The sequence below is a fragment of the Hyla sarda genome, chromosome 1, assembly GCF_029499605.1.
Source record: "Hyla sarda isolate aHylSar1 chromosome 1, aHylSar1.hap1, whole genome shotgun sequence".
NCBI lineage: Eukaryota > Metazoa > Chordata > Amphibia > Anura > Hylidae > Hyla > Hyla sarda.
In genome coordinates this window covers 250,494,837-250,517,378 of record NC_079189.1, presented here as the reverse complement: position 1 = coordinate 250,517,378, position 22,542 = coordinate 250,494,837, and the positions used below count along the sequence as shown (strand labels likewise).

At 44.2% G+C, this 22,542-nt stretch overlaps 1 protein-coding gene across 7 annotated transcripts in view; it reads left to right on the top strand.

Moving 5' to 3' along the window:
• Positions 1-22,542, top strand: part of LOC130367743 (tyrosine-protein kinase ZAP-70) — a 318,125-nt gene that overhangs the window by 275,566 nt on the left and 20,017 nt on the right. For 6 of the 7 annotated variants that reach the window (XM_056570477.1, XM_056570457.1, XM_056570467.1 and 3 more), the window contains one exon: positions 1,091-1,283. In XM_056570477.1, the coding sequence (XP_056426452.1) occupies positions 1,091-1,283 (193 nt within the window). Of the gene's footprint in view, positions 1-1,090; positions 1,284-3,543; positions 3,703-22,542 lie in introns of all 7 variants that reach the window. The other variant, XM_056570496.1, reaches the window with a different exon arrangement.

Here is a 22,542-nt window from a genome sequence, read left to right as displayed (position 1 = left end):
ATGCCGCTAATAGCTGGCATGGGACAATCGCCGCAGCCGGCTATTAACCCTTTAGATTACCGCTGTCAAAGCTGACAGCAGCGTCTAAAGGGAGCTTTGAACCATCCCTGGTGGTCTAGCGGGGTGGATAACATAAAGTTTTAAAAAACACACATTAACCCCTTCCATACTAAAAGTCCAAATCACCCCCCTTTTCCCATTTTCTATATAAAAACATGTAAACAAATAAAAATGAACATATAAGGTACCACACACGCGTAATTGTCCAAACTATTAAAATATAACATTGTTAATTCCTTACGGTAAATGGCATTTCACTCCTGGACCCAAGCAGCACAATGTATTGGGCTGGCCCTGAGACATTACATCCCTAGCCAGGTGTTGAAGGGAGCCTGTCTGCCTCAATGGGTGGAGCGACAGCTGGATGGGGGGGGGGTTAGATCATTCTCCACAGCTCTGCAGGGATTTTAGCTCAGGTGTGCTGCAATGGGTGGTGTAGCTGATGTTTGGAAGGGAAAAAAGTAACCTAACACTTACAAACAAGGAATCCTGGGACTTGTAGTTGGTGGGAGGGAAGTTCAACAGGAAATAGCCATTTCACAAAAAGAAAACAGCAGTGTCAGGCAGGAAAGTACTAAAGTCACCTTAGGGTGGATAACCCCTTTAACTCTCTTAAGCATGAAGTTCTTCAAAGTTTCACAGGTTGAAGTCCTTTTTCACTCCTCTATGGCAACATCACAGAGCTGGTGGATGTTAGAGACCTACTCTGCGGTACCACCACATTTTTACTGTGATTTCCCAAATTGCGGTAAAAATAGCAAAAAGTGATTATGCATTTTATGATAAAATGTTAAATTTTTACTGCAATTTCAGTAATTTGCCTAAAAACTACCAAAAACACGTGCTGTACCGGGACAGTACTGCAAATAAAATTCTATATTCTTTTCTAGCATGCTAAAAAAATTATGAAAAAAAGTTAAGAAATACACTTACATTTACTTTTTTAATGTATAATTTGCACTATATTTTTTAGAATGCTAAATTCTACTTCTTTATTCCTAGTGAACACTGTATTGTCTGTCTCTTGTAGGGATGAGATTCCTATCAATAACATTGTAGAACTAATGCACCAGGTGTCCTTGGGAATGAAGTATCTTGAAGAACACAACTTTGTACACCGTGACTTGGCTGCCCGCAATGTCCTTTTGGTGAACCAGCATTATGCAAAGATCAGCGACTTTGGACTCTCTAAGGCTCTTGGTGCTGATGACAGCTATTATACGGTAATAACATTTAAATAGCTTTGCTGAATACAAAATTCAATATTCATGCCACAGTCTTTGCTAAACAATTTTATTTCAGTGCAACCATTTGATTAAGCATTAAGACAGTGGGGGAGATTTATCAAAACCTGTGCAGAGAAAAAGTTGTGCAAATCCCTATAGCAACCAATCAGATTGCTTCTTTCATTTTTAAAAATGCCTGGGAAAAATGAAAGAAGCGATCTGATTGGTTGCTATGGGCAACTGCACCACTCTCCCTCTAGACAGGTTTTAATAAATGTCCCCCATTGTTAGGCCAACCAAATGAAAAAAACATACCGTATATACTCGAGTATAAGCCGAGTTTTTCAGCATGATTTTTCGTGCTGAAAACACCCCCCTCGGCTTATACTCGAGTGAACTCTCCGCCCTCAGTGGTCTTCAACCTGCGGACCTCCAGATGTTTCAAAACTACAACTCCCAGCAAGCCTGGAAAGCCATCGGCTGTCCGGGCATCCTGGGAGTTGTAGTTTTGAAACATCTAGAGGTCCGCAAGTTGAAGACCACTGCCCGGGCCTTCGTCGTCATCCAGACCCGTTCGGTGGGGACCGTTCGGTGGGGAGGGATAGTCGTTCCGGGCTGTCCATCTTCACCAGGGGGCCTCTTCTCCGTGCTTCGGGCCTGGCCCCGGAATAATGACGTTGCCTTGACGCCGACGCACAGGGACGTTGCTCATGAATGTCCCTGTGCGTCGTCGTCAGGGCAACGCCATTATTCCGGGGCCGAGCCCGAAGCGCGGAGAAGTGGCCCCCTGGTGAAGATGGACTGCCCGGAACAACTATCCCTCCCCACCGGATGGTCTCTGCAGCACAGTTGGCCCAGACCAGCTCACCCTATCGTCCCGCCAAGCAGAGGTAAGTACAAAACTAAAGGGGGGAGGGAAGGGGGTCTGGATGACGACGAAGGTCCGGGCAGTGGTCTTCAACCTGCGGACCTCCAGATGTTTCAAAACTACAACTCCCAGCATGCCCGGACAGCCGATGGCTGTCTGGGCATGCTGGGAGTTGTAGTTTTGGAACATCTGGAGGTCCACAGGTTGAAGACCACTGTTAAATCAGACATTGACAAGCGGTGATGATGAAGGGGGTGGTGTGGGATGATGACAGGGTAATGATGACAGTGTAATGATGAAGGGGGGATGATGACAGGGTAATGATGAAGGGGGGGATGATGACAGGGTAATAATGAAGGGGGGATGATGACAGGGTAATGATGATGAAGGGGGGATGATGACAGGGTAATGATGAAGGGGGGGATGATGACAGGGTAATGATGAAGGGGGGGATGATGACAGGGTAATGATGAAGGGGGGATGATGACAGGGTAATGATGAAGGGGGGATGATGACAGGGTAATGATGACAAGGGGATGATGACAGGGTAATGATGAAGGGGGGGATGATGACAGGGTAATAATGAAGGGGGGATGATGACAGGGTAATGATGATGAAGGGGGGGATGATGACAGGATGATGATGAGGGTGTTAATGACTGGGGTCTGGATGATGACAGGGGTCTGGATGATGACAAGGGGGATGATGTATTTCCCACCCTAGGCTTATACTCGAGTCAATAACTTTTCCTGGGTTTTTGGGGTGAAATTAGGGGCCTCGGCTTATATTCGGGTCGGCTTATACTCGAGAATATGAAGTAGGCTAATGTCAGTAAAGGGTATATAAAACCAGTAGAGTTTTATGAAAAGTCTACAAAAAAAAAAAAGCGTGCTCGCCGAACTTTGAGAACTTTGTAAACTTTGAGAACTTTGAGGTTTGGTTCTCAGTGAATAGGTTCTCGGTAATAAGTGACACCGGGAATGATAGAACTGTAAGTCTAACCTCAATTGTATGTAAATTGTTTGAGGATTTTCTAAGAGATACTACATTAGAGTATCTCAATAAAAATAAATGTATGACTCCATATCAGCATGGGTTTATGAGCGATTAATTCCATGAAACTAAGCTGATCAGCTGTTATGAGTAGGTGAGATCAGGTCTGGACCAAGGTGAATCTCTGGATGTTGTATATCTTGATTTTATCAAATATTTCATACTGTGCCACATAAAAGGTTGATACATAAAATGAGAATGCTTGGGCTGGGCGAGAATGTGTGCAAGTGTGTTAGTAAATTGTGAATACTCTGATTAGGTGACTGTTACTAGAGGGGTCAGTTTTGGGTCCTATTCTTTTTTATATATTTATTAATGACTTTGTATTGAAAGCAGGGGCAGACTGACAACACTCAGGGCCCCCGGACCAAAAAAAGCAAGGACCCCCTGCGATGCTCTGCCGCTGGTCACACTTCTGCTGCTATTCCACCCGAATTCCTCCACCACCCCTACACACAAAATAAACTACATTTTATATAAAAGAAACACTTTAAGGTAGGTAAAATAATTTTCCATAACCAATAATACCGGTATAGAAGGAGTTAATATATACCATCACACAATAACTAGATAATACCTCCATACTGTACTAAATAAAAACACTATACACAGACCAGTATACTATACAGTGTCTGTATACTATATAAGGGATTATATACAGTGCCCATATAGTGGCAGATACCAGCTGTACAGAGATCTGTCTACTATATAAATCAGGGGTCCTCAAACTTTTTAAACGGGGGGCCAGTTCACGGTCCCTCAGACCGTTGTAAGGCCGGACTATAGATAACAAAACATGAACAAATTCCTATGCACACTTATATATCTTATTAGTGGACTACCACTTTAAGTACTCAGCACATTTCCCCCCACATTAGGTTGGCAGTATAGATCCCCCCACATTAGGTTGTAGTTCCCACACATTAGGGTTGGCAGTACAGTTCCCCCACATTAGGGTTGGCAATACAGTTCCCCCACATTAGGTGCAGTATAATTCCCCCACATTAGGTGCAGTACAGTTCCCCCACATTAGGTGCAGTACAGTTACCCCACATTAAGTGCAGTACAGTTCCCCTACATTAGGTGCAGTACAATTCCCCCACATTAGGTGCAGTACAATTCCCCCACATTAGGTGCAGTACAATTCCCCCACATTAGGTGAAGTACAGTTCCCCCACATTAGGTGCAGTACAGTTCCCCAACATTAGGTGCAGTACAGTTCCCCCACATTAGGTGCAGTACAATTCCCCCACATTAAGTGCAGTACAGTTCCCCCACATTAGGTGCAGTACAGTTCCCCCACATTAGGTGCAGTACAGTTCCCCCACATTAGGTGCAGTACAGTTCCCCCACATTAGGTGCAGTACAGTTCCCCCACATTAGGTGCAGTATTATTCCCCCACATTAGGTGCAGTACAATTCCCCCACATTAGGTGCAGTACAATTCCCCCACATTAGGTGCAGTACAGTTCCCCCACATTAGGTGCAGTACAGTTCCCCCACATTAGGTGCAGTACAGTTCCCCCACATTAGGTGCAGTATTATTCCCCCACATTAGGTGCAGTACAATTCCCCCACATTAGGTGCAGTACAATTCCCCCACATTAGGTGCAGTACAATTCCCCCACATTAGGTGCAGTACAGTTCCCCCACATTAGGTGCAGTACAGTTCCCCCACATTAGGTGCAGTACAGTTCCCCCACATTAGGTGCAGTACAATTCCCCCACATTAGGTGCAGTACAGTTCCCCCACATCAGGTGCAGTACAGTTCCCCCACATTAGGTGCAGTACAGTTCCCCCACATTAGGTGCAATACAGTTCTCCCACATTAGGTGCAGTATAATGTTCCCCCACATTAGGTGCAGTATAATGTTCCCCCACATTAGGTGCAGTATAATGTTCCCCAACATTAGGTGCAGTATAATGTTCCCCCACATTAGGTGCAGTATAATGTTCCCCCACATTAAGTGCAGTATAGCTCCCCACATTAGGTGCAGTATAATGTTCCCCCACATTAGGTGCAGTATAATGTTCCCCCACATTAGTTGCAGTATAATGTTCCCCCACATTAGGTGCAGGATAATGTTCCCCCACATTAGGTGCAGTATAGCTCCTCACATTAGGTGCAGTATAGCTCCCCACATTAGGTGCAGTATAGATCCCCCAAATTAGGTGCAGTATATTTCCCCCAAATTAGGTGCAGTATAGCTCCCCCCACATTAGGTGCAGTATAGATCTCCCACATTAGGTGCAGTATAGATCTCCCACATTAGGTGCAGTATAGTTCCCCCACATTAGGTGCATTATAGATCCCCCACATTAGGTGCAGTATAGTCCCCCCACATTAGGTGCAGTATAGCTCCCCACATTAGGTGCAGTGTTCCCCCACATTAGGTGCAGTATGTTCCCCCACAGACATTCAGCCTCCAGCCATACAGCGTATGGCTGGAGGCTGTATGCCTGTGTTCTGCCCCACTTCAGTGCTCCGACCACTGCTCCTCCAGTCCGTACATAGCAGTAAGTGCCGGTACCGAAGGAGCGGTGGTCGGAGCACCGAAGCTGACGTGCCTCTGGTAACACTTACCTAGCTGGCTAGCGCACGTCCTCATTACTGCCCCGCTCCTCCGTGCTTGGTTGCTATGGGCGTACGCACGGCGTCAGTGATGTCCCTGCGTGCGCCACCTTCCCGGCGGCCCCTGCATTTTTAAAGTAAACGCGGGGTCTCCGAGAGCGCATCCCTGTGTCCCAAAAACATCTTTCGGGACACAGGGATGTCCCAGGCAGCCTCGGGACGGATAAATGTCCTCGGCGGGCTGCATGTGGCCCGCAGGCCATAGTTATAGGACCCCTGATATAAATGATTATATACAGTGCATAGTGAAAGCATTCGGCCCCCTTGAACTTTTCGACCTTTTGCCACATTTCAGGCTTCAAACATAAAGATATAAAACTGTAATTTTTTGTGAAGAATCAACAACAAGTGGGACACAATCATGAAGTGGAACAACATTTATTGGATATTTCAAACTTTGTTAACAAATAAAAAACTGAAAAATTGGGCGTGCAAAATTATTCAGCCAATTTCCTTTCAGTGCAGCAAACTCTCTCCAGAAGTTCAGTGAGGATCTCTGAATGATCCAATGTTGACCTAAATGACGATAAATATAATTCACCTGTGTGTAATCATGTCTCCATATAAATGCACCTGTACTGTGATAGTATCAGAGGTCCGTTTAAAGCGGAGAGAGCATCATGAAGAACAAGGAACACACCAGGCAGGTCTGAGATACTGTTGTAGAGAAGTTTAAAACCGGATTTGGATACAAAAAGATTTCCCAAGCTTTAAACATCCCAAGGAGCACTGTGCAAGCGATAATATTGAAATGGAAGGAGTATCAGACCACTGCAAATCTACGAAGACCTGGCCGTCCCTCTAAACTTTCAGCTCATACAAGGAGAAGACTGATCAGAGATGCAGCCAAGAGGCCCATGATCACTCTGGATGAACTGCAGAGATCTACAGCTGAGGTGGGAGACTCTGTCCATAGGACAACAATCAGTCATATACTGCACAAATCTGGCCTTTATGGAAGAGTGGCAAGAAGAAAGCCATTTCTTAAAGATATCCATAAAAAGTGTTGTTTAAAGTTTGCCACAAGCCACCTGGGAGACACACCAAACATGTGGAAGAAGGTGCTCTGGTCAGATGAAACCAAAATCTAACTTTTTGGCAACAATGCAAAACGTTATGTTTGGCGTAAAAGCAACACAGCTCATCACCCTGAACACACCATCCCCACTGTCAAACATGGTGGTGGCAGCATCATGGTTTGGGCCTGTTTTTCTTCAGCAGGGACAGGGAAGATGGTTAAATTTGATGGGAAGATGGATTGACCATTCTGGAAGAAAACCTGATGGAGTCTGCCAAAGGCCTGAGACTGGGACGGAGATTTGTCTTCCAAAAAGACAATGATCCAAAACATAAAGCAAAATCTACAATGGAATGGTTCACAAATAAACATATCCAGGTGTTAGAATGGCCAAGTCAAAGTCCAGACCTGAATCCAATCGAGAATCTGTGGAAAGAACTGAAAACTGCTGTTCACAAACGCTCTCCATACAACCTCACTGAGCTCCAGCTGTTTTGCAAGGAGGAATGGGCAAAAATTTCAGTCGCTTGATGTGCAAAACTGATAGAGACATACCCAAAGCGACTTACAGCTGTAATCGCAGCAAAAGGTGGCACTACAAAGTATTAACTTAAGGGGGCTGAATAATTTTGCACGCCCAATTTTTCAGTTTTTTATTTGTTAAAAAAGTTTGAAATATCCAATAAATTCCGTTCCACTTCATGATTGTGTCCCACTTGTTGTTTATTCTTCACAAAAAAATTACAGTTTTATATCTTTATGTTTGAAACCTTTATGTTTGAATACTTTCACTATGCACTGTACAGGACCATATAGAGGTATATACCAGCTGTACATAGAATATGTATACCATATAAGTGATTTCATACAGTTACATCAAGGGACTCACAATTACATCTTTCCTAATTAGCTTCGTACTCTTTCCTTTTCTTCTCCATCTGGATCAGACCGCCATGTCGATCTCTTACCATTTACAAGACAAACATATTAGACTCTGCATTTTTCCAGTGCCCTCCCCTCCTCTACACAATCTTTCCATCTATAGGCCCACAAACTGTAATCATGCCCTTCTTGGAGTCCTGTAAAGTAAAAGGGCAGGTAGGTAGGTATCCAGGCAAATAAGTAACAAGGTAGGTAGATCAGAAAGCCAGGTATGTGGGTAGGTGACTAGCCAGGTAAGTAGGTTGCTAGCTAGGTAGTTAGGCAGCCATTTATGAAGGCCAGGTATGTACATCGTTAGGTAGCCAGGTATGTAGGTAGGTAGCAAGATATGTAGGTAGGTAGTTAGGCAGCCAGGTATGTAGGTAGTTAGATAGCCAGGTATGGTTGGTAAGTAGTTAGACATCCAGGTTTAACGTTATGTAGCCAGGTAGTTAGTCAAGTAGGTAGCCAGCACCCCCCTCCACCCAGTGGTGGATCCAGAGTACTTTGTGTTAGCAGACAGAAAATAAGATGTTGCTTACGGAAGTTACAGGTAGTTAATGTACCCAAGAGGTAGTGGCCCCTAGTAGATCAGGTAGTTAATGTCACCCAGCTAGGGAGTTATGCCCCCTGTAGGTAAATCCCCCAGATAGGTTCCCCCTGTATGAAACCCCCCTATGTAGGTAGTAGGTAGCCCTCCTATTAGTTTGGTAGATTGTCCCCATATTCGCTAGTCAGGTACATAGTAGATAGTCTTTCACTTTAGGTGTAGGCAGCAGAGTCCCCCCACAGTAGGTGTAGGCAGCAGAGTCCCCCCACAGTGGGTGTAGGCAGCAGAGTTCCCCCACAGTGGGTGTAGGCAGCAGAGTTCCCCCACAGTGGGTGTAGGCAGCAGAGTTCCCTCACAGTAGGTGTAGGCAGCAGGTTCCCCCATTAGGTGTAGGAAGCAGATTTCCCCCACAGTAGGTGTAGGCTGCAGAGTTCCCCCACAGTAGGTGTAGGCAGCAGAGTTCCCCCACAGTTGGTGTTGGCAGCAGGGTCCCACCACAGTAGGCGTAGGCAGCAGATTTCCCCCACAGTAGTGTAGGCCAAAGGGTCCCCCACAGTAAGTGTAGGCAGCAGGGTCCCCCCAAAGTAGGCTTAGGCAGCAGGGTCCCCCCACAGTAGGTGTAGGCAGCAGGGTCCCCCCAAAGTAGCTGTAGGCAGCAGTGTCCCCCCAAAGTAGGTGTAGGCAGCAGGATCCCCCACAGTAGGTGTAGGCAGCAGGATCCCCCACGGTAGGTGTAGGCAGCAGGGTCCCCCCACAATAGGTGTAGGCATCAGGCTTCCCCCACAGTAGGTGTGGGCATCAGGGTCCCCCACAGTAGTTGTAGGCAGCAGGATCTGCCCCCCAAAAAAGGTTTAGGCAGCAGGGTCCCCCCCACAGTAGGTGTAGGCAGCAGGGTCCCCCCAGTGTGTGTAGGCAGTAGAGTTTCCCCCAGTAGGTGTAGACAGCAGAGTTTTTCCCGCTCCCCCCAGTAGGTGTAGGCAGAAGTTTTTACCCCTTCCACACCCCCAGTAGGTGTAGGCAGCAGAGTTTTTCACCCTACCCCAGTAGGTATAGGCAGCAGAGTCCCCCCATTCCCAGGTTAAAAATATATATATATATATATGCTCACCTGATGTCCCATGCAGCGGTCTTCTCTTCCGGTGTGCAGTAGTGGCCGGCATCTACCTTCCACCACAGTGCAGGCACCGATGAGTTATGTCATTGGCGCATGCTCTGTGTGCTGCATGGGGGCAGGGGTCATGTTTCCTCTCTGTAGGCCGCAGATGCGGCTCACACAGAGGGGACGCCTTCTGCTGCATTTGTGTGTACCGCACATACAGCAGAAGGCTACTGGATCCTCAGTAGCATCGGCAGCAGCGGGCCCTTTACCCGTCCAGACAATCGGACCACGTCCGATTAGACAGGCCCGTCAGTCCATCCCTGATTGTAAGTTCAAGGTTCTGCACTGTGTATGGGACAGTATGTGACAGGGAATGCAGTTAATGCTGTATTAGGAGCTGAGCCACTTTAAATTCACCCTGTTACTGGCATTGCACTAGTAAGGCAGGATATATAAGCAAAAGCTAGAACAGTTGGCTTCCTTTCTTCCGTACAATTTGGAAATATTACTGACATACCTAACACTTCATAGTGCCGTTTCTATTCTTTAAACTAACTTGTCACCCTTGGGGATGTGCACACATAGGCTTCGAAGGGGGCTTGAGCCCCTGCCCTATTGTGCACCTGCCCCTTAATGCCACCCCTTTTTTTTATTTTATATATACAGCGCTGTCCAAGTCACGGCAGCGCAACAAAACCACAAGTGTAAAGTGACATTTAGAGTCTACAGTACAGACTCTAATATGGAAGGGGACAAAGCACCACAACCCTCAGTATGGAAAGGGACAAAGCACTACAACCTCCAGTATGTAAAGTGACAATGCATTACAAGCTCACAACCTCCAGCAAGCAAGACAAGTGGACACTTCAGACTGTAGAGCGTTCTTGCCATGTGTTCAGGAGGTTGTGAGCTTGTAATGCATTAACACTTTACATACTGGGGGTTGTAGTACAAAAATGTAAATAAAATGTTTTTAAAAAGTGTAAATACATGGGGATGGGGATACGTACTTATGTACTTGAGTTCCCCTTTAACATATGTAAGGTATCTACTATTTTTACTTCAGCCTCTGCCCATCAAATGTGCCTCAGTTGTTTAGCATACGGCATCCAAAGGATAGGGGATAAGTTTTAGATCACAGGGATGTGGGGTGGGGAGGGGTTGTCCGACCAAAGAAACCCCCCTCCCCCCTGCGATCTCCTGCATGGAGCGTGTAGACTCACGCACGAAGTGGTGGCTGACACGCCCCCTCCATGTATCGCTATAGGAGAGCCGGAGACAGACAAACGCTTTATCTAATGCAGATGTAGGCACGACTAAGTAACTCACTGCCACATGATTTTATGACGTCTGACTCAATAAACAAGTTCAGAGGGGTCTGCAAGTTTTTCTGGAAAAATATAATATTAGGTTATGGATAATAGATTTATGTGGATAGGACGTTAATCCAGGGATGATGGCCATATTGGGGTTAGGAAGGAATCTTTCCTTTGTTATGGGGCAATTGGCATCAGCCTCATATTTATATAATTTTTACGTTCCTCTGGATTAACACATTGGGGTTTAGGTTGAACTTGATGGACTCATGTCTTTTTTTGAACCTCATGAAATATCTTTATGCAACAAAAATCTTGCTGTCTAACAAACCTTCAGCCACCTAAATTTGGCAAAGCAGCCGGTAAAGCTGGATAAACACTCTAGTCCTTTGGTAATACCAGACATGCACAGGTTGACTAGAAAGGGGGCTTGAGCCCCTACCCTTTTGATGTTCCTCCTATAAGGGCCCTGGGCAGTCCGGCATCATTATGTGGGCAATTAATAAATAAAAATGCCCTTTTTTTTTTAGTTCAGCCCCTGACCCCCAAAATGTCTGTGCACGTCCCTGGGTAATACAGTGTATGTTATCATGTTAACATATGAATGGACAGGACAGAGATCTTCCTAGTGATCTTTTTATACCTAGGCCCTTAACCATGACAAGGGGACATCCTCTACGTCTAGAGAAAAGAAGGTTTCATCATCATCACAGACGGGAATTCTTTACAGATTATGGATCTCTCTGTCACATGATGTTGTGATGTCTGACTCAATAATTTTTTCTGGAAGAATATACTATTAAAAGTTATGGATACTAGATTTATGTGGATAGAACGTTGATCCAGAGATTTCTTCTGATTTCCATATTAGAGTCGGGAAGGAATTTTTCCTCTGTCATGGGACAATTTGCTTTAGCTTGAACTTGGATGGACTTTTTAAACTATGTAACTATTTAACTATTTTGAACACTAGATGGCACAGTATGATTATAATTTTTTTTATTTCAAGTTTTGTACCTCGCATTTCCTAACAATTGTTTAAGATACATTTACATATATTTAGTTATCAGATGCATATTTTTTTTCACTAAAGTAGTTGAGTAATGCAATGGCAATTCATTTTTTTCCTTTTCTGCCTAGAGGGAAAATACCAATTATATTGACCTGCCAAGAGTGAGGTGCAATACATAAAATTTACAGATCATAGGACACCTGTCTACATCCCTAAAAGTACTTAGCTTTTGGTTAACACCAATGGTGCACAATTACATTTTGACCAGGGTACCAAAATTCTGAAGCTTCAAGATTGAAACACACTTTACACATAAACAAATTGACCTCACCTCATATAGGGAATGTTTCACCTATTTATTTTTATTTACAGATACTAAAATGTTCCTTTTTATGAATCTGTGTCTATTTTCTGATTTAATTTTTTATTAGCTTTTTTGGGCATTGTTATGGGGCTGCCATCTTGCCTGAGCTGTTTTAACAGCATTTGGTGACATGCTATACAGCAGGACCCATGGACCTAAAACAACAATAGACAGGGCCTGTTACTTTCAGATGAATTGGAAACGTACTGTCTTGCAGCATCCTCTCACCTAAAACCAACTGTATGTGTATTACCATCTGCACCCAGCTCAGTAAAGACAGTTATGTAACCTGACGTCGGTGTGTTCATTTACTCCCCGTATCTGGCCCAGGAGAAGCTGTCCCCAACCTCAGACTGTGTATAGGATAACAGTGCCCTGGCCTCACAAAGTGATAAGGTATTTCTCCTAACATCCCTGTGGCACCACATACATGTATAAGTTTAAAGCATATATTGATATCCAGTGAGAATTCTCTTAAGGGTAAAATGGTCATTTAAAGTGACTACTGGCCAAATTTCATAAAAAAAATAATAATAATGGAGTTCTGCAACAGATAATGGTCTGTCTACTTCCTTCCCTCTTGTAAGTGCATACAACTTTATACATTTTATCAGGTGTAACTCTGGTGGTTGGCAGCAGCCAGCGTGTACCACATCCTGATGCCTACCTTGGCTGAACTGCATGCATGGCTCCTCCTCCTCGCTGCAGGCTCCAGTTCCCTCTTCCAGTTCCCTCTGCACTGTCTCAGGGGGCGACACTGTCTGGTGCATCCAGTAGTGGACACACAAGGTCTGTCTTTTTAATCGGTCAGTGCCTGCCTCTGATTCTGCTCCTCCTTCAATCCCTGACTGGCATCACCTATTTAAGGGAGCTCTGCCCTCCTCTCTGGCTGAGCAACATTGTGGATTGCCAAAGCGAAGGTTCTGCTGGTGTTTGAATCTGATATATTTCTGTGTTTCAGACAATAGCCTGTTTTCTGACTCCATCGCTAGCCTCATCCTTCTGTACCTGCCTAGCTACACAGCTATTCTGTTCCCCAGCACTAGCACTGCTAAAACACCTAGTGGCTATGTTCACACTGTTGAATGTTCACACAGAAAATTTCCATTTGGACATTCCACCAACAGCGGAGCACTGGCAGAACATGGCAGTGCTAGAAGCTCTCAGAAACGCACCATCTTGTAGACAGCATTGCATTTCCGTGCAGACTCCGCAGAAAGAACAGACATGTATTTTCTTTCTGCAAACTCTGGAATTGGGATTTCTGCCACAGAAGTTCTGCAGTGTGCACAGTGCAGCAGAATCCCATTGAAATTAATGTGGAATTCCGCATGAAAATTCCATCACATGAACATAGCTAGTCAGTCTTGTCTCTACTGACTTTGCGAGCTGATCTAGCTTCAGTTCGCTCTACCTGCCTGTATCCATTGGTACTTGGTACCATCTGAACCACTTTTATGGTAGCGACCTGGTGTTTCCCTGCAGCTAAGACCAGCTTCCGCATACTGGAGCAGGATAAGGGATGAAAATCAGGGGAAAACTTAGACTTCACTCCCAAGTTTGTCCCAGAGCCAAACCAGTAGTTGGCACAGCAGGTCCACACTCATTGGGGTGTTACATCAGGTTTACATCCTGTTGTAAATTATTATGCAAATTCTATTTAAGTGTCACAAAGATTAAATATTTTGTTTTTCAGTTTAACTCATGGATGGTATTGTGTCCCAGGACTCTTTTGATAATTGAAAACAATCTCGAACACCCGTGATAATTAGATTGCCAGATGAGCCCAATAAAAGTAAAAACTATTAAAGGTGGGTGTTCTACATTATTAAGCAGAGCACCATTTTCAAGAAATATGGGGAAGAAAAAGGATCTCTCTGCAGTTCAATGCCTTGGACAAGGTATGAAAACATTAGATATTTCACGAAAATGAAAACTTAAGCGTGATCATCGCACTATTAAGAGATTTGTGGCTGATTCAGAGCACAGACAGGTTTGTGCAGATAAAGGCACATTGAGGAAGATTTCTGCCAGATCAATGCATCGGATCAAGAGAGCAGCTGCTAAAATACCACTACATAGCAGCAAACAGATATTTGAAGCCTCTGGTGTCTCTGGTGTTCCACGGACATCTACAGGTGTAGAGTCCTCCAGAGTCTTGCAACTGTGCATAAACCTTCTATTCAGCCACCACTAACCAATGCTCACAAGCAGAAACGGATGCATTGGGCAGAAAAATACATGAAGACTAATTTTCAAACAGTCCTGTTCACTGATGAGTGCCTTGCAACCCTGGATGGTCCAGATGGATGGAGTGGTGGATGGTTGGTGGACGGCCACCCTGTTCCAACAAGGCTGCGACGTCAGTAAGGCGGTGGTAGAATCATGTTTTGGGCCAGAATCATGGGAAGAGAGCTGGTCGGCCCCTTTAGGGTCCCCAAAAGTTTAAAGATGACCTCTGCAAAGTATGTGGAGTTTCTGACTGACCACTTTCTTCCCTGGTACAGAAGGAAGAACTATGCTTTCTGTAATAAGATCATCTTCATGCATGACAATGCACCATCTCATGCTGCAAAGAATAACTCTGCATCAATGGCTGCTATGGGGATAAAAGGAGAGAAAGTCATGGTGTGGCCTCCATCCTCCCCTGACCTCAATCCTATTGAGAACATTTGGAGCATCCTCAAGCAAAAGATTTATGAGGGTGGGAGGCAGTTTACATCCAAACAGCAGCTCTGGGAGGCTATTTTGACATCTTGCAAACAAATTCAAGCAGAAACTGTCCAAAAACTCACAAGTTCAATGGATGCAAGACTTGCGAAGCTGCTATCAAATAAGAGGTCCTATGTTAAAATGTAACGTGACCTGTTAAAATGTTTAAAAAGTTAAATTGTTGTTAAAAGTTTGATTGAAATAGCTTTAGATTTCAGTAAATATGCTGCAAACACAACAAATGACAATTTTCAGTTCTTTACAACCTATAAAGTGTTTTGAAACTTACTGTATGTAATAATTTGGAACAGTGCACTCTAAGTTTTTAATGTTTTTAAAAAAATACTGTTATCATTAGGAGGTTTGTTCAATAAAATTTGAATTGTACTCTTAATAGTTGATAACATGAGAATTATGCTGACTGTTATTTACATCAATTATTTAGGTAAATTAGAAAAATGTCATTTGCATAATAATTTGGAACAGGGTGCATATATTGAGTTTAAAGGGTAAGTAGCCAGGGTCACAGCTTTGCTGCAATGCTCTATGATATTTGTGCATACTACTGTATGTGCTTTTTAATTCATTAGTTCTTAAATGTTGTATATGGCACTACTGTGTGCCTAGATAGCTAGGTAAAGTATAAATGATGGACACATATAACAGAAAGACTAAGGCTCCTTCTCTTTTTAAAGCCATACCTGTCTTTGGCTTCAAAACTTTATAAAAAAGGTGAGAACACACTCTTAATATCAACTTTCTAGTTAACTCATGTGACACTTACATGGTAAAACTGCAAATAGGAACAATTCTTTTATTACTCAACTTTACCACATGTTATCAGGTGCTACATTTTACAGGATGGTGTCAAAGTTGTGACTTTCCTGTTAATGTTTTTGACTGCTTGATGCATCTCTGTGAGAGTAAGTCCACAAGTACAAACAAATTTGCTGTAGAAAATGTACACAAAAAATCCACATACAACTGCTGAAAAAGTCCCTGCCAAATCATGCACATTTTGAGCAGCTTCGTTGGGAATTTGCTGATGGAAAATAAAATAGTTGATGGGTTTAAAATTTGCAATTCTGGTCTTTGTGGTGGATCCATGGGTCAGGATCTTTTCAACCCACATTTTCTTATTTTTACATAGATACTTAATCTTCTATAAGAATGCATACATTTATGTAGTTTCTGTCACAATCTATTTTATTTTTTAGCTGGATAGGATAGCATAGACCTTTGTGCTCTTTACACAACAAAACACTGGAGGCGTTGCTTCACATCTCAATCCATTTTTAAATGGGCACTGTCATTTGCAAGAACCTGTTGTATAAGAAAGATAATAACATTATATGTATATTTGTAATATACATTAGGGATCGACCGATTATCGGTTTGGCCGATTATCAGACGATTTTGGGCATTATCTGTATCGGCAATTACCTTGCCGATATGCCGATAATGCCCCGCCCCCCGCACTGCCCCCACTGCACCGCGACCGCCCCCCACCGACCCGCCGCACCGCGTCACACCCCCCACCGCAGCGGGGTCAACGCCACTTCTGGCTCCTGCTGCGTCCTGCGTTACGCTGTGCGCAATGACGAGTGACGTGACGCGACGTCACCGTCAGTGTGCACAGTGACAGCTCAGGAGGACGCCACCGGAGCCAGATGTAGAGTGGACCCCGGGCCCCGCGAGCAGATAATTATAAAACCGGGGATGGGGGAGGCAATGGGGCCAGGGTGGTGCAGTGTGGGGTGCAGCGCGGTGCAGTGGGGAGGTAGGGGGTGCGATGGGGGGGGTAAATAGCCGATAACTTATACCGGAATATCGGTATAAGTTATCGGCTATTGGCCCTAACCTCCACAGATTATCGGTATCGGCCCTAAAAAATCGATATCGGTCGATCCCTAATATACATTGGTTAAAAAAGTGTATATTTTTCAGTGAACAAAAAATCTTATCCCTTCAGCAATTACCTGCATGTCTCTTTACAGAGACAAAATACAGTAAGTTATACACCAAGAGAGTTCAGAAAACACCTGATATAATAAAAATCAAATCATCTTTATTGAAGACATATTAAAAATGACATATAGATGGACGCAATATGGATTGATATTGTAGAAGTTACCAATACAAAAAAGGGCCTAACAAAGAAACTGCTACATCATAAAAACTCTTTTGCTACCAATATGTAGAAATAAAGTGCATGTAGTAGCTAGATGTGCTTTAAAACCAATCCTGAAATGTACTAACAATGTGCTTAAGGTATTGTAGCCATGGTAAGGATAGTAAAAAAAAACTCCAATAACAGTGATTATTGCACAAGTAAATGATACTCCTAAATTGGAGTGATCAGTGCTCACTCATATGAAACACTAACAATACTGTCCCAGGCAAAGGTAAACAATAATACACATATGCAGATACAGATCAGGAGAGTAAATGGCAGCAGCAAGTAAGTAAGTAATGCAGACTAAAAGTTCTTACCCATGTGGGATAGCAGCCTGTGCCCCAACCCCTACGATCATTTCGGTTTCCCTTTCTCAAGAGGTACTCAAAGATTTTGGTGCATATTACTAGAACTTGTATACTCAAAATACAGTTGTGATGTCTGGTTCTACCAGAACCCACAGGGTTATATCTTTCTAGCTCTGAAGTTTCTTTTGTTTGTTTGGGTTGCTGGGTTACGCCTAGCTGTCTGGGCTAAGTCAGCTGACCTCGTTGGCTTTTCACCTGAGTAGCTCCTTATTTAAGCATGCATTGTGTCTTCAGACCTTGCCTGTGAGAGAGATTTCTCCAGTAGCTAGTGTTACTTTTTTTTATTTCTGATCATCTGGTATTTCTGACTTGGTGCCTTTTGACAACTCCTGGTAAAGACTCAGGACTTAGTTTGTGTGATTCCATACAGTATTCCGACCTCCATTTGTTTTGTAGTTTATTTTGTTGACAGTGACTTCCATCACATATTTAGGGAGGGACTGTCATTGGTTGTCGATCCGCTATTTAGGGCGGATAGGCAAGTAGGCAGGGATAGAGGGAGTGGGTGAGATCAGATTTGCACTCCTTCCCTGCCCATACGTGACATTTTCTGAAGTCCATTCTGATTGGCCTCTAAGGTTGCTAATAAGCCAATTAATATTGTTTCATCTGAATCTGTGATAAGCGAGGAGGACACTAATAAGTGGTGTGAAATTGAGGACAAGGATACAGATAAGGATTTTGATGGTCCATCTGTGTCCAAGCTTGTACCTCTGTACTTTCAAGTTGTTAAGGGTCCAGTGGCCCCTCATAAAGGGGGGGGGGTACTGTGATGTCTGGTTCTGCCAGAGCCCACAGGGTTAAATCTTTCTAGCTTTAAACTTAATTTTGTTTGTTTTGGTTGCTGGGTTATGCCCAACTGTCTGGGCTAGTTCAGCTGACCCTGTTGGCTTTTCACATGAGTAGCTTCCTATTTAAGCCTGCATTATGCCTGCAAAAGAGCTTACTCCAGTAGCTAGCATTGTTTCTTTTATTTCTGATCATCCGGCTTGGGATTCTGACTATTCGCCTGTATTTGTGCTTGGCACCTTTTGACAACTTCTGGTAAAGACAGTGATTTCCATAACATATTTGGGGAGGGACTATCACCATGGTTGTCGATCCACTATTTAGGGCGGATAGGCAAGTAGGTAAGGATAGAGGGAGTGGGTGAGATCAGTTTTGCACTCCTTCCCTGCCCATACGTGACAGCAGTAAGTGTGGGCAGGACAAGCAGTGAGGCTCTGTTACCAACTCTGTTACTCTGTGCAGTGAGGCTCTGTTACCAACCCCAGGCTCACAGAGCAGGCAGTCCAACCCATACTTCCTGTTATTGTTTCTGAGACACATAGGCAATAGCTGCAGGTACAGGACAGTATATTTTCACCCAAAAATGTGCAATTTTTTTTTACTAATGTACATTACAAATATATACAGTACATATCATTTTATTATCCACAGTACATAAATAGGTTAGCTTTAATGAGAACCTGTCATCACTTTCATGCTGGCTGAACAATGAGTCATCAGGGTGGTCTTGTCAACTTCTTCCTGCCCCATCAGCCTTGATTTATAGATCTCTGCCTATTTGGGTATAGGAAGAGATCTATCATGCAAGGCTGACAAAACAAAAGTCAATAGGGGGGCTGCCCTAATGGCTCATGGTTCATCCAGCATGAAAGTGATGACCGTTACAGTTTTCATCTGCGTACAATACACACTGGCATATAACACGTACCCTCATTTTCACAGGAAAATTTGAGGGGAAACAAATAAATGTAAAATAAATGACTATAGCTCTGAACTATATGCCTCATCATCCCCCAACTTTGATTCTCCTTGATCCTCAGTTTCCCGCGCCCCTCCTTCCTCCCCGTTTTATCAGCCTCTGTGCCATATTTAACCCCCCATCTCCTTTCCCATGTTTTCCCCTGCTCATCATTCTCCCCCCCTCCTGCTCATCATCCCCCCCTACTCATCATTCTCCCCCCTGCTCATCATTACCCCCCTGCTCATCATTACCCCCCCTGCTCATCATTCTTCCCCCCTGCTCATCATTACCCCCCTGCTCATTATTACCCCCCTGCTCATCATTACCACCTCTGCTCATTATTATGCCCCCTGCTCATCATTACCCCCCCTGCTCATCATTACCCCCCCTGCTCATCATTCTCCCCCCTGCTCATCATTACCCCCCTGCTCATTATTACCCCCCATGCTCATTATTACCCCCCCAGCTCATCATTACCACCCCTGCTCATCATTACCCCCCCTGCTCATCATTCTCCCCCCTGCTCATCATTACCCCCTGCTCATTATTACCCCCCTGCTCATTATTACCCCCCTGCTCATCATTACCACCCCTGCTCATTATTACCCCCCTGCTCATTATTATCCCCCCTGCTCATTATTATCCCCCCTGCTCATCATTCTCCCCCTGTTCATCATTACCCCCCCTGCTCATCATTACCCCCTTGCTCATCATCCCCCCTGCTCATCATTACCCCCCGCTCATCATTCCCCCCCTGCTCATTACTACCCCCTGCTCATCATTACCCCCCCTGCTCATTATTACCCCCCTGCTCATCATTAACCCCCCCTGCTCATCATTAACGCCCCCTGCTCATCATTAACCCCCCCTGCTCATCATTCCCCCAGCTCATCATTCCCCCCTGCTCATCATTCCCCCCTGCTCATCATTCCCCCCCTGCTCATCATTCCCCTCTGCTCATCATTCCCCCCTGCTCATCATTCCCCCCTGCTCATCATTCTCCCCCCTGCTCATCATCCCCCCCCCCTGCTCCCCCCTGCTCATCATTCCTCTCCTTGCTCATCATTACCCCCCTGCTCATCATTACCCCCCTGCTCATCATTAACCCCCCCTGCTCATCATTAACCCCCCTGCTCATCATTAACCCCCCCTGCTCATCATTTCCCCCCCAACCCCCCGCTCATCATTAACCCCCCCTGCTCATCATTAACCCCCCCTGCTCATCATTACCCCCCCCGCTCATCATTACCCCCCTCCCCGCTCATCATTCCCCCCCCCCGCTCATCATTCCCGCCTGCCAATCATTCCCCCCATCATTGCTCCCCCTCTTCCTCCTTTTTCTATTTTTCACATTTCCTTACCTGGCCGCGCTCGGCAGGCTCAGGTGATGCGTCGGGTCTTGTGGGCTGTGAGAGTGACATCTCCTGCGGCTCCTCTGAACAGCGTCAGGGACGTCACTCGTCATTTACTGCAGCGCTGGGGTGTAATGAAGAAAACTGTGCCCTGCAGGAAATGATGAGTGACGCCCCTGACGCTGTGCAGAGGAGCCGCAGGAGATGTTACTCGTCACAGCCCACATGACCCGAAGCATCACCTGAGCCTGCCGAGCGCGGCCAGGTAAGGAAATATGAAATATAGAAAAAGCAGGAGGAGTCCGGGGCGGGCCCACAGGAGCCGCCGCTGGTCACTGTTTTAAAGTGGCCGCGGCAGGGCTATCAGGGAGCCCCGATCCGCTACTGAGCAGCCCGCAGGGATGTCCCGAATGTGACAGGGCCCCCTGCAGGCATGGGGCCCGGAGCAGGTGCTCAATGAGCGCCAATGATGATCCGGCCCTGCAATGCAGGCAGGTTTTGGCTGTAAAATACAGTGGGCACCCACTGCATATAGACCTGGCTCAGCTCATGAGCTTGATCTATGTTTAATGACTGCCAAGTGCCATAATGATATGCCATGCAATAGGCATATCAACTGTTGTTAACCTATTCCCTCCCCAGGGCATATAGGGATTTCCCTTGGGGGGGGGGGGGCTTAGCAGGCTTTGAAGAAGGATTGTGAAGCGGTTGTGTAAAAAATAACAAAAAAATAAATAAAGTAATAAATGGGAATAAACCCCCCACCCCAAAAGAAGCTTCAATCAATCCCTTTTTCTATTTTTTTAAATAAAATAATGTAAAAAAAAAACAAAAAAAACATATTTGGGATCACCATGTTAGAAAAATGTCTGAACTATTAATATATACCCTAAATGAAACCGCATAGTGAATGGCGCAAATGTAAAAAAAAAAACTAAATCCAGAATTGATGATTTTGGTCACTTCTTATACCAGAAAAAATATATGAACAAAAAGCTATCAATAAGTCCCATTAAAACAAAAATTGTATCATATACAAAAAAAATAAGCATACTCCTTTTTTTGTAAGCATACTAATTTTCTTACAAAAAGTTATACTTTTTAATAAAGAATACATCAATTTAACTGCGTAGGAACAAAACCCATAAAGTTGCATAATGGCATTTTTTTTTTTATTTCACCGCACAAATAATTTTTGTGGCTTTGCCATACATTTTGTGGCATACATTTTGTTGCATTTTGAGCAACATCATTTTAAAGTACAATTGGTCCAGCAAATAACAAGCCCTCATTTCAGTTTGTAGATGTAAAATTATAATAGTTATGGATTTTAAAAAGCGAGAAGGAAAAAACGAAAATAAAAATTGCTGCATCATTAAGAGGTTAAAAAAATATGATGGGACAGATCTGTTTTTCAAAATGATACCTTGCTGGATGTTTAAAAACATGGTGTGATAAGTGACTACTACTGAAAAGTCTTCCACATTACAATTGTGATTGTAGATTTTGAATTCCAATTTAAGTCAGACTGAATGCTGCAACAAATTCACAATGTATCAGCGACAGAAATTGACAGCTGTAGATTTAAAGCGTACCTGTGAGAAAAAATATGGCAGGGACATGTCAAAAGTTTTCATGGTCTGGCTCAGACCCTAACCAATGACAAGGACAAGCAGGGAGAGAAGAGTGCCGCCATACACGTCTCTCTCCTTGCTCTGTGTCTATGAGCCCGTCCTGGTCAAGGGACCCAGAGCTGGGAGAGAATATGGCAAGGGTGCACTTCTTAAACTAATACCTTACCTTGTCTTTATTTATTCCACACTTCTTGAATTTCTTACTAGTGAGATATTTTCTACTACTACTGTTTCCTTTCTATTGTGGAATATACTGCATCACTACAGTAGGTTAACAGGAAATGCCTACAAATTTTTTCTCAAAAAGTGAACAAAAGCCTAGCACCTTTATAGTGTTATTTGCAGCCCTGTGGTTTTTTTCTGAGACAATATTACAAAGACGTAAAACACAACACAGATCTTTTTCTACAAGATTTGAAATGTTGCTCTT